At 50.8% G+C, this 15,671-nt stretch overlaps 1 protein-coding gene and 1 pseudogene across 1 annotated transcript; both read left to right on the top strand.

Moving 5' to 3' along the window:
• Positions 1 to 581: 581 nt before the first annotated feature.
• Positions 582 to 1,830, top strand: LOC136458367 (probable calcium-binding protein CML12; annotated as a pseudogene).
• A 1,252-nt stretch (positions 1,831 to 3,082) lies between these two features.
• Positions 3,083 to 6,644, top strand: LOC136535787 (protein unc-13 homolog). The gene is made up of 5 exons (XM_066528195.1): positions 3,083 to 3,693; positions 3,764 to 4,630; positions 4,719 to 5,183; positions 5,265 to 5,451; positions 5,532 to 6,644. The coding sequence occupies exons 1-5, from the start codon at positions 3,187 to 3,189 to the stop codon at positions 6,461 to 6,463; spliced, it is 2,958 nt and encodes a 985-aa protein (XP_066384292.1). The 5' UTR covers positions 3,083 to 3,186; the 3' UTR covers positions 6,464 to 6,644.
• The last annotated feature ends 9,027 nt before the right edge of the window (positions 6,645 to 15,671 follow it).

Raw genomic sequence — 15,671 nt, 5'->3', positions numbered from 1 at the left:
AAAAAAAAATTGTGAACCGGTCTCTGTGACGGGTTCGTGGGAAGAACTGGTCTACCTCGCTGCGGAGCTGTCCCCGTTTAGCTTTCGGGCCATTCGTTTCTTTGCCAACAGATGCAGAGAAATTTTGATATTTAACCTGTATTCGCGCGTGCCTCAATGTTTAACCCTCAATTCCTAGTCCTTTTGAAATATAACCCTCTACGTGCGAATTGTTTTGATATTTGGGCTCAGGATGGATTGATCTCATTTTCTAATTCTAAACGCATCTGTTCGCTATTTAGGACACGTGAAAAGACGTTACTGCCCCCTCACTCTAATCAGAAGTAAGGATGGCAACGGGGATATACCTATCGGGTATTGTCGAAACGTTCTCTTCCCCGCTACGGAGAATTCATCCTGTCCCCATCCCCGTTAACTGTCTCGGTATAGATTCTTGCCCATCCCCGTATCCGTCGGGTATCGGTCGGGTAACATATATCCGACGGGTACTGCATACCCGATAAACAAGGACACTTGGGGTCGCAGCTTTGCAATTGGAGACGTTTCTTTTTCACCCGGGTATAAGTGTCGGAGTCTCGGAGATGCCGAGGAGAAGGAGCGAGGTTGCGAGGAGGACGAACAAAGGTGGCAGAGAGACCGAACTAAGGAAGCGAGGGGTACGAGCGCTCGTGAGGCAGGCGTGCTTATGCTGTTGACGGAGATGGTGAGGAAAAATTGAACTAGGGTTTCTAGAACATACAAACTATATATATGATTGTTCAGATTTGGACCAAAATACCTATGTTGAGCTTTTTTGGGCCTAATATTCTCATGACAGCTCAAATAGACGGGTTTCCCAACGGGTAACAGAGAGACGGGTAAACAGAGAACGTTCCCGTACCGGTTATACCCATCGAGGATAGATTCTTATCCATTTAAATATTACGGATAAAGATATGATCTTATCCCTGTCCCCTAATAGATTAAATATCCGTCGCATATCGGGGCCGTTGCCATCTTTAATCAGAAGTCACGCTTCGCCGCTCGCATCCCCTCTCTCCGTATCGCGACTTGCGCGAGTCGCAGAGGCCGCGACTGCCCCGACGCCCATCCGCTCGAGCTTCGCCGGCCAGCAACGGCCATCGCCCGCCACCGCCCTCCGCCGGCCAACACGCTCGCCGCCGTCCAGCGCCCGCCACCGGCTGCGCCTCCTCCCGATCCCTGCCCGGCTCCTTCCGACCCCCGCCCCAGCCGGCCCGTAACGGAGAGAGAGAGGAAATCACAAGGCAGCGAGGCCTAGGAAGTCGACCCCGGCCCCCTCCCCGGCACCTCCCCAGCCCCGGCGCCGGGGCGCGCGCGGCTCCGCGGTGAGCAGCTACGCCAGCTCCGGGAGCTCTTCCTCCGCTTCGACCTCGACGGCGACGGGAACCTCACCAAGCTGGAGCCGCCGGCGCTGCTCCGCTCCCTGGGCCTCTGCCCCGCCGCCGGGGACGAGATCCACGCGCTCATCGCCGCCATGGATGCCGACGGCAACGACACCGTCGAGTTCGACGAGCTCGCCTCCTCCCTCGCGCCGCTGCTCCTGGGGCCCTGCCGCCCCGCCGTAGCCGTCGACCACGCGCAGCTCGCCGAGGCCTTCCACGCCTTCGACCGCGACGGCAACGGGTTCATCTCCGCCGCCGAGCTCGCGCGCTCCATGGCGCTCATGGGCCACCCCATCTGCTACGCCGAGCTCACCGACATGATGAAAGAGGTGTCATCAGCTTCCGGGAGTTCACCACCATCATGGCCAAGTCCGGCGTCGGCTTACCTCGTTGCCTTGTGACTTCTAATTAGATGGAGGGGCAGTAACGTCTTTTCACGTATCATAAACAGTGAACATATGCATTTAGAATTAGAAAATGAGATGAATCCTTGGTGAGCCCAAATATCAAAACAATTCGCGTGCACATGGTCATATTTCAAAAGGCCTACGAATTGGGGGTTAAATGTTGGGGTCGCGTGAATACAGGTTTAAATATCAAAATTTCTCAGATACAGAAGTTGTTTATGGCTCGTCACCATTGTTTGAGCTGAGGGACGAGGGTGATGGTGCTAGAGATGTATTTCCTCTATTGAATCGGCTGGGAATGTCAGTCTCCTCTGGGTTCGAGGCGCTGGTTCTTGCGGCATTCAAGTCTGTTTGGAACGAAGTAATTGAAAACATAGGAATGAGTGAAAATAGATGAATAGAAAAGGAATGTAGTGGTAAAATAGAGGAATGAAAAAACATAAGAATTTTATAAGAGTGAGTGTTTGAAATGGAGGAATGAGATAGTAGAAGAATCTCATTTTGTTTAGACTAATGATGTGCATGTTTTTGCTAAACTTGGTAGTTTGAGATTAGCTTGGGTAGGTCATTAATTCAACAACGGAGCACTGTAGCGTACATCATTGATCGAAGTTCTGGAGTTGGTGGATGACAAGAACACAAATGATGTGTATAAATAAAAAAAATGTTTCCTTGACTCTTGCCTCTTTTCTCACCGATGCTCATAGAAGTTCGTGTTGGCTAGTTCGAACAACAACGCATCATGTCATAGGAAGAATTCCTTTAGCTTAAGGATGTTTCCTTTTCCTTCAAAATGCATGGATGAGGAGACTTTCCACAGCAAAGGATATGCTCAATCCTATGCTCCAATACAATGAACAATACATAAAATGGAGGAATCTTAATTCCTATATTTTCCTTTAGGAATTCTATGATCCAAACGGGCCGAGTCAGGCCCTCGAAGGATTTGGTAGGTCGGTAGCAGATGCTCGTTCAATAAATTCGATGGGCCATTTGGCTAGAAAAAGCAGGAGTGAAGCTTTTTTGTTAATGTATTTGGAGGTGCGGGTCTCTTAATATAAAAACGCGCAAATCTCTAGTGTGATGGAGAAAAAAAAGAAAGTAACCGTGACTTTTTGTCCTTTTTTGCTTCCTCTTCTTTTTTCCTGGGGCAAAGCACGCAGCAGGATGAAAAATGAAATTCTGGCAGAGTGGTTACCCTGCAAACGCGGCGCGAAGATAGTTGACTCAATTTGGGCGCGGCATGCACCGGGCGTCTCTGCCCTTGCAATTTTTTTATCACTTCTCCCCCGAGTCCTCTCGCGTCACCTCCCAAACTCCCGATCGCGCGCGAGCCCCGGCTGTCTCTCTCGGTGGCTGGGCCGTGCCGGGACGAGATGGGGGGTCACCAGCGCTCGCGCTCCGCCTCCGCGAGCTCCACGGCGACGCGGTCCGACATCACCGAGCTCGACTTCGCTGCGGTCGGCCTCGACTGCCCCTTCGGCCGCGTCGATGCACTCGGCCCCGTCGAGCTCCGCGAGACCGCGTACGAGATCTTCTTCATGTCCTGCCGCTCGTCCGGCCCGGCGGTATCCATCAGGGGCGGCGCGGCGGAAGGGGAGGTGTCGTCGCCCGTTGCTGCCGGCGCTGGCGCGAGGAGTGGCACCGGGGGCAGCGTCATGGGCAGCCGAGTCAAGAAGGCGCTCGGACTGAGGCCAAGGCGGCTGTCGTCGGGAGCGCAGCCGATGATGGCCCGCACGCTGAGCCAGACGTCGGGCCCGGCGTCCCCTGGCCGCATGCGGCGGCCGATGACGTCGGCGGAGATCATGCGGCAGCAGATGCGAGTCACCGACCAGAGTGACGCGCGCCTGCGCCGCACCCTCATGCGCACCGTCGTCGGTCAGGTCGGCGCCCATGGCGGTATTGATCGTTTTCGTCTACATCTTTTCCTTGACAAGTCTGGTTTGCACACAGGTGGGCAGGAGGGCGGAGACGATTGTTCTCCCGCTGGAACTCCTACGGCAGCTGAAGCCTGCAGAGTTCACTGACGCCGAGGAGTACCACCAGTGGCAGTTCCGGCAGATCAAGCTCCTGGAGGCAGGACTCATCCTGCACCCTTCCCTCCCGCTCGATCGCCTCCACGCCGCCGTGCTCCGGTTCCGCGAGGTCATGCGCGCAACCGAGATCCGCGCCATCGACACCGGCAAGAACTCTGACGTCATGCGCGCCCTCACCAACGCCGTGCACGCGCTCTCGTGGCGCTCCGGCACCGCCGGTGCCGCTGTAGAAGCTTGCCACTGGGCCGACGGGTACCCGCTCAACGTGCTCCTCTACTGCTCCCTCCTCCAGACCATCTTTGACCTGAGGGAGTGCACCGTCGTGCTCGACGAGGTCGACGAGCTCCTAGAGCTCATCAAGAAGACGTGGCCTACGCTTGGCATCAACAGGATCCTGCACAACGTGTGCTTGGCGTGGGTGTTCTTCCAGCAGTACGTGATCACAGGCCAGGTCGAGCCGGACCTCGTCGCTGCGGCGCTCACCGTGCTCGTTGACGTGGCAGCCGACACCAAGCAGGGGGGCCGTGACCCGCTGTACGTCAAGGTGCTCCTGAGCGCGCTCGGTGGGATGCGGGAGTGGTCGGAGAAGCGCCTCCTGGACTACCACGACAGCTACGAGAAGGGCATCGGTGGCGCTGCTACGGAAGGCATGGAGATCCTGCTGTCCCTGGCGCTTGCCGCCGGCAAGATCATCGCTGACCGGGAATGCGCCGGCGACGGGAACTTTGCTGGAGACCGCGTCGATTATTACGTCAGGTGTTCGATGAAGAGCGCCTTCACCAACGTAATGAAGTTGATGTTACTGTATCACGGCACACTGGTACAGAGTATTGATCTGTTCATGACCATTTTTCGCTTCCATCTGGTTGCAGATACTTGAGAACGGACTCGGCGAGGCCGACAGCGTGATCATCGACCGCGACAGCGACCCTGGGTCCGTCCTGATGCAGCTCGCCAGGGACACGGAGCAGCTGGCCATGTTCGAGCGCAGGAACTTCAGCCCGGTGCTGAGGCGGTGGCACCCCGCGCCGGTGGCGGTGGCCGCGGTCACCCTGCACGGCTGCTTCGGCGTCGTGCTGAGGCAGTACCTCTCCAAGGTGAACATCCTCACCGACGAGCTCGTCCGCGTGCTCCACTCGGCAAGCAGGCTGGAGAAGGCCCTGGCGCAGATGACGGCTGAGGACGCGGCGGACTGCGACGACGGCCGCGCCAAGGCTGTTGTGGGCGACATGGAGCCCTTCGAGGTGGAGTCCGTCGTGATGGGACTGCTCAAGGCCTGGATGGACGACAAGCTTGGGCTTGCCAGGGACTGCCTCCTCAGAGCCAGAGACACTGAGGTACTCATACACTTGGACGGCTGAGCTCGAATTTTTTACTTACTGATACCTGCTCTGCTCTGCTGCGTGTTTTCGATCTAGAGCTGGATACCCAAGTCCAAGGAAGAACCGTTTGCCGGGTCCGCAATGGAGCTGATGAAGCTGGCTAGGTTGACCATCGATGAATTCTCCGAGATCCCAGCGAGCGCGAAAGACGAGGTGGTTCACGATCTCGTCGACGGCCTGGAGTCCATCTTCCAGGACTACATCTCCTTTGTGGCGTCTTGCGGTAAGCTTCAGGTTGTTCTGTGCATCGAGTGCCAGAGAAGAGAGAAGTTTGTTTTTATAGCTAGTGATGTGGTACGACAGGTTCAAAACAGAACTACCTTCCTCCGTTGCCGCCGCTGACGAGGTGCAACCAAGACTCGGGCTTCTTCCGGCTCTGGAAGAAGGCTGCGCTGCCGACGTGCCAGGCGCTGGAGGGCAGCCCGCGCGGCGGCGGGTCGCACCACATCCCGCGGCCGTCCATCAGCCGGGGCACGCAGCGGCTCTACGTCCGCCTCAACACGCTCCACTACGTGCTCACCCACGTCGAGGCCCTCGACACCTCGCTGTCGTGCTCCTCGCCCTCCCACCTGGGCCGCGCGCGCGCCGCGGCGCAGTCGTCGATCTCGACGGTCGCCGAGGTCGCCGCGCACCGGCTCATCTTCCTGGACTCCCGCCACTCCTTCTACCAGGGCCTGTACGCCCGCAGCGTGGCCGACGCCCGCATCCGCCCCGCGCTCCGGCTGCTGAAGCAGAACCTGTCGTTCCTGGTGTCCGTGCTGGCGGACCGCGCGCAGCCCGTAGCGGTGCGGGAGGTGATGCGGGCCTCCTTCGAGGCCTTCCTCATGGTGCTCCTGGCCGGCGGCAACGAGCGGAGCTTCGCGCGCGCTGACCAGGCCACGGTGGAGGAGGACTTCCGGAGCCTGAAGCGCGCCTTCTCCACGTGCGGGGAAGGGCTGGTCCCCGAGGACGTGGTGGCGAGGGAGGCGGAGACGGCCGAGGCCGTCGTGGACCTCATGGCGCGCTCCACGGACTACCTCATCGACGCCTTCAGCGTCGCGACGTGCGACTCCACCGGTGCCGGCGGCGGCGAGGACGACGGCGGCGGAGGAGGCGGGTGCACGCCGATGCCGCCCACGACGCGTAGGTGGGACCCCGCCGACCCGAACACGATCCTCCGGGTGCTGTGCCACCGCGACGACGAGGCCGCCAACCAGTTCTTGAAGCGCACGTTCCAGCTCGCCAGGCGGCGGTGAGGCCACACGGCCATATATAGCTTGGAGGAGCACGAAAGATGCTTACGCGTCCCGCGCCGCGATTGACTTGAAGTGATGATGAAGAGCACTAGAGGGTGTGACGGTGTGTGGTGTTGTCGCATTTTCTTGCTGAAAATCGCATAAAACCATGTTTTTAAATCTCTGATTAAGCCTCTTGGCGGTTGTCCTCCCCGAATTTTTTTTTATTTTAACATTTTTTAAAAACTAATTTTAAATCTAGGGCTTGTCTACCTGAAACTCGCGTGTTTCAGGGGGAGAAAACACGCACGTGTTTCCTGTGCGGAAAACACACGGAAAAAACCCGGCAAAAATTCGAGTGTTTTACGAAAAAAAAAACACACAATTCTGGAAAGGCAGGCAAGGCAACAGAAAGAAGGAAACCGTGTGTTTTTCCGTTGAGAAACACACGAAAAACACCCAGTTGAAAAACCGAGTGTTTTAAGGCAGGAAAACACACGAATTTTGTGGGCTATTGTATTTGTACTTGTAATCTTAGTACAAATCTGTGTCAAAAAGACAAAAAAAACAGGGCAGATCTGTTCTGGTTGTAGTTGTTTGCTGTTGTAGCCCATAAACCTGCAAAAAAACGGTATTGCTAAAGGACACTCGCGTGTTTCTGCTGGAGAAAACACGCGATTTGTCCTCCGTCGGATGGGGCATCGACAGCGCGCGCTTGTGCGGTCTGTTTTCCACCCGCTCCGTCGCATAAGCGCGCGCCGTCGATGCCCCATCCGACGGAGGACAAATCGCGTGTTTTCTCCAACAGAAACACGCGAGTGTCCTTTAGCTATACCGTAAATCTAACACTGTCTGTTTTTTTAACTAACACTTTTGGCTGCGCCTATTGCCCTGGCGTGGCCAAATGCCTGTGCTGCGCCATGCATGGTGGCGCGGCAGAGGGTTGACGTGGCGACGACCAGAATCATCGACCGATGACGTGGCAGGGTCTGCCGCGTCATCGACCTTGGCACGGCAGTGCCGTGCCCTAATCCGTGACGCAACAGAGCCGAATGAAACCCCACGGCCAGTCCCACCTACCCAAGTAGCAAGTCCGCTTGGCCGCCGTGCCCGTCGCCCGCCCGACGGTACCTAGATGATTTAATCGGAACACGTCGCGCCGATAGTGGGAGTTATTCTAAGTATTGCTTTACGTAAAATCAATAGTGGATTTGTTTCTGTCTTTTGTTGATTTTTTTCACGACCAAATAGAGAATTCGATAAGCTAATGATATTTTTCCGTCTTTCATAATACGGTTAATCACCATGTTAACTAATCGATTACGAAAAATTAGATCGGATTGAAATGAATATTTTTTTAAGGAAAATTATTTATTTGGTTTTTTGGCCCCATATTGTAGGATCAGCGGCGACACGACAATGGACCTCGGCTTCCTTGACCCCTCGCGCAAGACGCCAGCCACCGACGTCAAGATACCCTAGGACTGTCGGTTTCCGAACTAGTTGCTACTTAATCTCGCATGCAGTGATACTGCGACGTATTGAAACGAATATGGAGCAAATAAATGAAGTCCGTGCGTAAGTTGACAAGCTGCCACATAATATTTTCATTGGTTTGACATAAGTTCGACATAACATAACCAACTAAGCCTGCAAGTTTCGGATGCCTTATAGTTCAACCTAATAAACTAAGACCCAGGAGTGTAAGGATCCCTCGGACGCCTATGTCTCTTCGGATTTATTGGCAACATATTGGGAGTGTAACCAACGTCGGTGTGGTCGCGTCACCGGTGCGTACGGCTCGTACCCTGTAAGTATATGATATGCACGATTACTTAGAATTTTTTATGATCGTTAGTTCATATAGCCTACGTATTTAAAGAAACTACCTTTGTTAGTACCTGTGAGGCTCCTTGGGTACCAAGCGGGCACTACCTAGCTGAGACATGCTGATCTCATCCTACAGCCAATCGTCCCACTGGTCATGCTGTTTACGGAAGCTCGGGTCGTTGACGCCGTTGTCATCGTCGTCCTCGGTTGTAGGGTCTTCCCAGCGCTATGATGTGGTGGTGTACGCACCACGGAAGTAGCACCTGTCACCGACTGAGAAGAGCCGGCTGGTGTCCTCAAAGAGGCTGAAGACGTGCCACCCGACTATGTAGGGAGTGGCGGTTCCTCATAAGGAGTGTCCATGCAGCTCATTTTTTGAGCTAGCTTCTTGCAGCTCTTCTTCACCTTCTACATAAATAGACGTTAAAGTTAGTATATTTTCCAAATGCATATACACTAAAGAGACAACTTCAAAACAGACTAGTTTATGTTTACCTCCACAAAAGCCTCGAGAACGCCTGCCCTCTAGCCTCATGAAGCCGGAACGCTGCTTCGTTGGACAGCCTCGACAATTATGCCATCTGGGTATAGAAATGCGGTTGAATAATTTTAGTATACATACTTAATACCAAATGGATAACAAATTGTACCATTCAAGTATCTTACCATGTATCTTTGTAGCAGGGCTCTCTGTAACTGTGTGTCCTCTCTAGTGGCAACGTCATACACATCTTCCTCCGAGTCCTTGTCAATCTCCTCCTCAGTGTACGAGGGCTTGATATGTGTCCTCATAGACCTATGAAGCCAGCGCAGGTACTCATCGAAGGTGTGCTGGTCATGTGGAGGACCTGCATGGACCAGCTATCGTTCCCTGGTCTCCCACAAGTGGATGTGCGCATTGTGTGTCACGCTCCAATCCTTGGTCTTATACCTCTTTCTACGATCATACCTGCAACAAAACAAAGTTAGTTGTACCACACACACCTCTAAATTATACCTTTGTTATTAATCGATAACGCACCCGTGTAATCCTTGGTTGGTGAAGTAAAATGGTGGTGGGCAGCTGAAAGGTCCTAATGGCTAGAGGGGGGGTGAATAGCCTAATAAAAATTTCTACAACACCACTTAACCAAATGATTAGACAATTATGAGGCGAAGCGAGTGTTGCGCTAGCCTACTCAAAATGCAAGCCACCTACCACAATTCTAGTTTAGATAGTGTCAATTCACACAAGAGCAATGACACTACCCTATGTTAGTGTGCTCTCAAAGGCTAACTAAAGAGCCACACCAACCAAGCATGCAAGCTCTCATAACTAGCTACACTAAAGAGCTTGTCAACTAGTTTGCGGTAAAGTAAAGAGAGTGATCAAGAGAGTTATACCGCCGTGTAGATGAATGAACCAATCAATCACGAAGATGAATAACAATGATGACCAATCACCTCGAAATCAATGATGAAGACAATGATTTTTTACCGAGGTTCACTTGCTTGCCGGCAAGCTAGTCCTCGTTGTGGCGATTCACTCACTTGGAGGTTCACGCGCTAATCGGCTTCACACGCCAAACCCTCAATAGGGTGCCGCACAACCAACACAAGATGAGGATCACACAAGCCACGAGCAATCCACTAGAGTACCTTTTGGCGCTCCGCCGGGGAAAGGTCAAGAACCCCTCACAATCACCACGATCGGAGCTGGAGACAATCACCACCTCCGCTCGATGATCCTCGCTGCTCCAAGCCGTCTAGGTGGCGGCAACCACCAAGAGTAACAAGCGAAATCTACAGCGAAACACGATCACTAAGTGCCTCTAGATGCAATCACTCAAGCAATGCACTTGGATCACTCCCAATCTCACTATGATGATGAATCAATGATGTAGATGAGTGGGAGGGCTTTGGCTTAGCTCACAAGGTTGCTATGTCAATGAAAATGGCCAAAGATCTGAGCCACAGCCGGCCATGGGGCTATAAATAGAGCCCCAATCAAATAGAGCCGTTATACCCCTTCACTGGGCAAAACGCGCTCTGACCGGACGCTCCGGTCATACTGACCGGACGCTGGCCCTCAGCGTCCGGTTGCCCGATGGACGCCATGTGTCATCACCTTCAAATGTTGTTCGTCAGATTTCAACGGTTATGAAGCTGACCGGACGCTCCGGTCAAAACTGACCGGACGCTGAAGGCCCAGCGTCCGGTCGTTTCTAGTAAGCTCCCGAGCATGACCGGACGCGTCCGGTCGAATGCGATCGGACGCAGCTAGCGTCCGGTCACATTCCAGCTACTGTGTCATCGTACGTCAGCGCGACCGGACGCAGCCTGCCAGCGTCCGGTGCATTCAGATCCAGCATCCGGTCAGTTGACCGACGTTGGCATCTTTGCGACCAACTCGTTTTCACTTCTAACTTCTTCACCCTTGCTCCAATGAGCCAATCACCAAGAATTTTGCATCCGGCACAATAGAAAATAGACATTTCATTTTTCCAAAAGCGCTGAATCCCGCCGAGCAAGCTCGGCGGGAGGGAGAGAGGGACCCAAACCCATCTCAACCCTGCAAACACCTTGTGCACATGTGTTAGCATATTTTCACAAATGTTATCAAGGGTGTTAGCACTCCACTAGATCCTAAATGCATATGCAATAAGTTAGAGCATCTAGTGGCACTTTGATAACCGCATTCCGATACGAGTTTTACCCCTCTTAATAGTACGGCTATCAAACCTAAATGTGATCACACTCTCTAAGTGTCTTGATCACCAAAACAAAATAGCTCCTATGGTTTATACCTTTGCCTTGAGCTTTTTGTTTTTCTCTTTCTTCATTTCAAGTTTAAGCCCTTGATCATCGCCATGCCATCACCATTGTCATGCTATGATCTTCATTAGCTTTTTCTACTTGAAGTGTGCTACCTATGTCATGATCACTTGATAAACTAGGTTAGCACTTAGGGTTTCATCAATTCACCAAAACCAAACTAGAGCTTTCAGCAGCCTGTCATTCTTTCAAACTATCTGCAGACCCTAACGGGCAAGTGAATCTTGACCACGTGGAAGAAAATAAAAGGGACGTTGCAGCGATACTCCTGACTTGTCCCTAGTGACAGGACTGAGATAGTACTAGAGATCCAGAGCATTCCAAAGATGCCAATGCACCTAAACATTTTGTAATTGAGTTAGGCTATGATATAGTGTAGATCGAACAAGACACAAGTATGATAGTAAAGAGAGCGTAATCTGGTGTTGTGTCAGGACGTTGAGACCATCCATATACTCCCTATACTTGCGCCTTGCATTCCCTCTAACTAACTCTGATTTCATCTAGATAAACAGAGTTGTAGGGAGTGTATCCTACCCATTCTATTGCTGCATTGAACACGATAATAAATTAGCAATTAATAAACTCATCATATGTAACCATATCGAAGAATATAATAAACCGAAGTACTTGCCGATAAACCAGTACTAAGGGGCCTCCCAACGGGCCATCATTCCCAACACCAAACCTAGAGTAGGTATGAGCAACCTCCAAGGTTTGCATACCCTGAGGTGTAACGATAGGCAACACATAGCTGTCGATACGTCCATGCTAGGACTGCGCTGTCCTAGCTGTACGCCGCTATGTTGTCCCACGGCTAGCGTAGTATGTCAAGGAAGATCCAGCTAATGGTGTTGCCTGAGGCGTCTTGGAAGAGGAAAGTACCAAGAAAGTGCTAGAGCCATACTCGAGCGAACATGTCAATCTAAGCCTCCTCAGCCTATGGGTCTAAGTAATCAAAGTGCTCCGTGATCCAGGATGACAAAACACTGAAAGTTTTTCTGAAATTTATCAAAGAAAATAAGACCCGATGGCTGCAGAAAAGCAATGCAAGTATTAAATAGGCTTCAATTTCTCACTTATTTTTCTTGGAAGCCTCGTCGTCCGATGGAAGAAAGCCAGTAAACTTTGCCACCAGCTCCATCCAGTGATCGTTGTCAACTATTCTTGTCACTGGAAGTCCTCCCAATCGAAGGCCAAAAATAGCCTTCACGTCCTGCATAGTCAAGGTCATGTCGCCACAAGGTAGGTGGAACATGTGGGTCTCAGACCTCCACCTGTTATAAGAATAGAACGACTGTTAGCTACCTCAAATTTGTTACAAGAAAGTTTACGTACAAAAAATACACTCGCACCTGTCTATAGCTGCAGTAAGTAGTGCTGGGTCAAGGAGCGGAAGACCGTGGTTGACAACACGAACAAGTTTGAGAAAGCCAGCATGCCGTATGTACGATGCATAACGCTCATCCTACTGGTGCGCCCTGTTGTGCGTGCGGGGCCTCAAAGTAGGCAAGGCCACCTCTGTGTCGTTATCACTCAAGATGTGTGCTCGGTGCTGGTCGTCGTACTCCACCTCAAGAATGGGGTACAACGGATGCTGCATGGGAGGGGTCATCCTGTTATAAATTCATAAACTAAGCGTTAAAGTATTCAAATTAACAAAATTTAAATTAACATTATGTAGCATTGTAAAATTTGAACTACTTGTTATGCAATACGAACACAATATGAAAGCATATGTATATATTCAAAGTAACATTCATAGACATATCACGCACTAGTAACATAAATAATTTCACTAGAAATATAAGCATTTGACAAAACTTCATAAAGTCATCAAAATCGACATATCACGCACTAGTAAATACCGACATTTGTAAACTAGTATCTATACCCAAAATTCCTAACTAAATAACTAACTATAAACTAAATAATAAATACCTAATCAATTCCTAAACCCAAAATCCTAACTATACTAGAACACACAACCTTAAACCTAAAAACTATCTATGTAAATCACAAACAAATTCACTAACCTAACTATCCTAAATTTGACAAACTATCATAAATCAATAACAATCATAAAACAATAACTATCCTAAATTACTAATTATCGTAAATCACTAATTATTCTAAAATAATAATAATCAAAATAACATGAAATCGAGAGGGAGGTACCTTAGGAGCGGACGGTCTTGACGCGCCGGCATACGTGGCACGGCCGGCGCGGGCGCTGCGCGGCGGGAGTGTCCGGGCATGTGCGGGCGCGTGCGGGCGCGTGCGGGCGCTGTGCTACGGTAGGGCGCATGCGGTTGGCAGCGGACGATGCACGACAGCGGGCGGGTGGGCGGGCTCACGCACGATATTTATTTGGCCCTGCTGCGCCAAGATCGGTGGCGCGATAGAGCCCTGCCACGTCACCGGTCATGATTCCGGTCATCGCCACATCAGCCCGCTGCCGTGCCACCATGCATGGCACGCCACAAGTATTTGGCTACGCCAGGGCAATAGGCTCGGTCAAAAGTGTTAGTTTTTTAAAAAAAACAAGCAGTGTTAGATTTAAAATTAGTTTTCAAAATATGTTAAAATTAAAAAAAATTCTCCTCCCTAACAGCTAAGAGCAGCTATAGCCGGAGATAGCTGCAGCTAAGTCATTTAGCTGTTTTTGTCAAAATAAAAAAAACACTAAAACTTGGCATAACCTGATAACAATTACTAACTGATGACCATTACTAAATACTAATTGATTCATAACCAGCAATTTACAAGAGTATAGGCACAAGATGATCTTAAATCATATCTGAATATGTCTAAAGGTACAAGCACAAGATGAGATTAAAAGTGATGAGCAAAGAAGAAACCTGCCAGCAGATTACTTTTGGCATGATGTATGGCACATTGAGTTGGTCATGCTGCTTATGGAAGGACAGAACTTGGAGTTTGAATGGTGCTGCTGCCAGAATTCCTCCTCCGCCGCAGCCGCCTCAAGCCGCCTCCGTCGCTTGTCGTCGCGCTGCTGCTTGGGGAGAGGAAGAGGAGTGGGGTGCACGCTGCATCTTGGGGGAGAGGAAGAGGAGCGGGTCGCGCACCACCGTGCCGCCGCCGCGCCGCTGTCGCTTCAGAGTGGATTGGGATTTGGAGTGAAGAGACCGAGTGGGAGAGAGAGCCCATGGGTCAATGGGAGAGTCCTAGAGTTAATGTCATTTGGGCCGAATGGCTATGTTTTATTGGGCCATCCAAATACAGCTATCTCCAGCTAAATCAAAGCCCGTTTAGTGGCTATCTCTGGCTAACTGCAGCTATTAGCGTCTCTGATCACATAGCGTAAAAATTGATTCTGTTGTCTTCCCCAGCAGCTATCTCCAACTATAGCTACAGTTATAGCCAGAGATTTAAAACTTTGCATAAAGCAGTGTTGCTCGCGTTCGAGGGGAAGGGAAGGCAGGCTGCGTCACATGTTACACTTGTATCTATACGGTGCGACAGCAGAGGAGTTTTGCAGTTCAATCACCGGAACCGGATCAATCATCCACCAAAATGAATTCCTGTGATTTTTCTTCAACGCTGGCCGCTCTACAGAAGTTGGGAAGAGAGCTGCCCAAAACTCCAAATATACACAGAAAAATGCAAAAAGAAAATGAACAATTAAGGCCCTAAAGGGGTCATAAGTGTTAGACTATTCGGGTGGCCTGGAAACACAGAGGTCCATCAGCCCATTCGCTTCTAAATCCAGGTACAAGTTGTGGACGCGACCGGTCACCTGTTAGATTTTGCGCTAAGCATAGTTGCATCTCATGGGCTGAAGGATCAGATTGATAATGGACAAGGCGTCATGTGCGGTGGCGACACCAAACTATGTGATATGACTGCCTCTAGGGCTACGACTCTAGGCTTATATCGGACCTCTCGCTGTGGTTGCTCTAGCTCAATTGAGGACACGCGTCACTTCACTACCAGATCCAAGAGGGGTTTGTTGGTGTGGTGGTCCAGCACATCGTCGATGTTATGTGCTCTCCTAGAGCTGGATCACTGCCTTGCGCAGCGGTGCGAAGCGCTGCACCTCACACAAAGTCAAGGTGAGGGGACCTTGAGGCCCTTGGTCAGGCAAACCTAAGGGGGCACCGAGGGGCCATGGCCCACTAACATATCAATCTCATTAGATCAAAAGAAAAGTGCTACTCCCTCTGTCCCAAAATAGAAGTCATTTTCCCTTTATGAGAAGTTAACTTTTTTTTTACTTTGATCAATTATATATAAAAGAATATTAATATTTATAATACATAATTAGTATCATTAGATAGATTGTTGAATATACTTTCATAATAAGCTTATTTGAAGATATAAGTGTTGCATGTATTTTCTATAAATCTAGTTAAGGTTGAGAAAGTTTGGCTTGCATGTATCCCATAACGTCTTTCTTCTTGGGATGGATGGAGTACAGCCCATCAATGATATGATCCATGGTAAGACTGTCTCCAACAGTCCGAACACATACACAAGACGCATTTGGTGGATTGGGTAGCGTACAACAAATGGGTGCGTGACCCAAAACTCATCTTTCTCAACAGCCCACGCATACTCCACG

The sequence above is a fragment of the Miscanthus floridulus genome, chromosome 1 (genome assembly GCF_019320115.1).
Source record: "Miscanthus floridulus cultivar M001 chromosome 1, ASM1932011v1, whole genome shotgun sequence".
Lineage (NCBI taxonomy): Eukaryota > Viridiplantae > Streptophyta > Magnoliopsida > Poales > Poaceae > Miscanthus > Miscanthus floridulus.
This window is presented reverse-complemented; position numbering and strand designations above follow the sequence as displayed.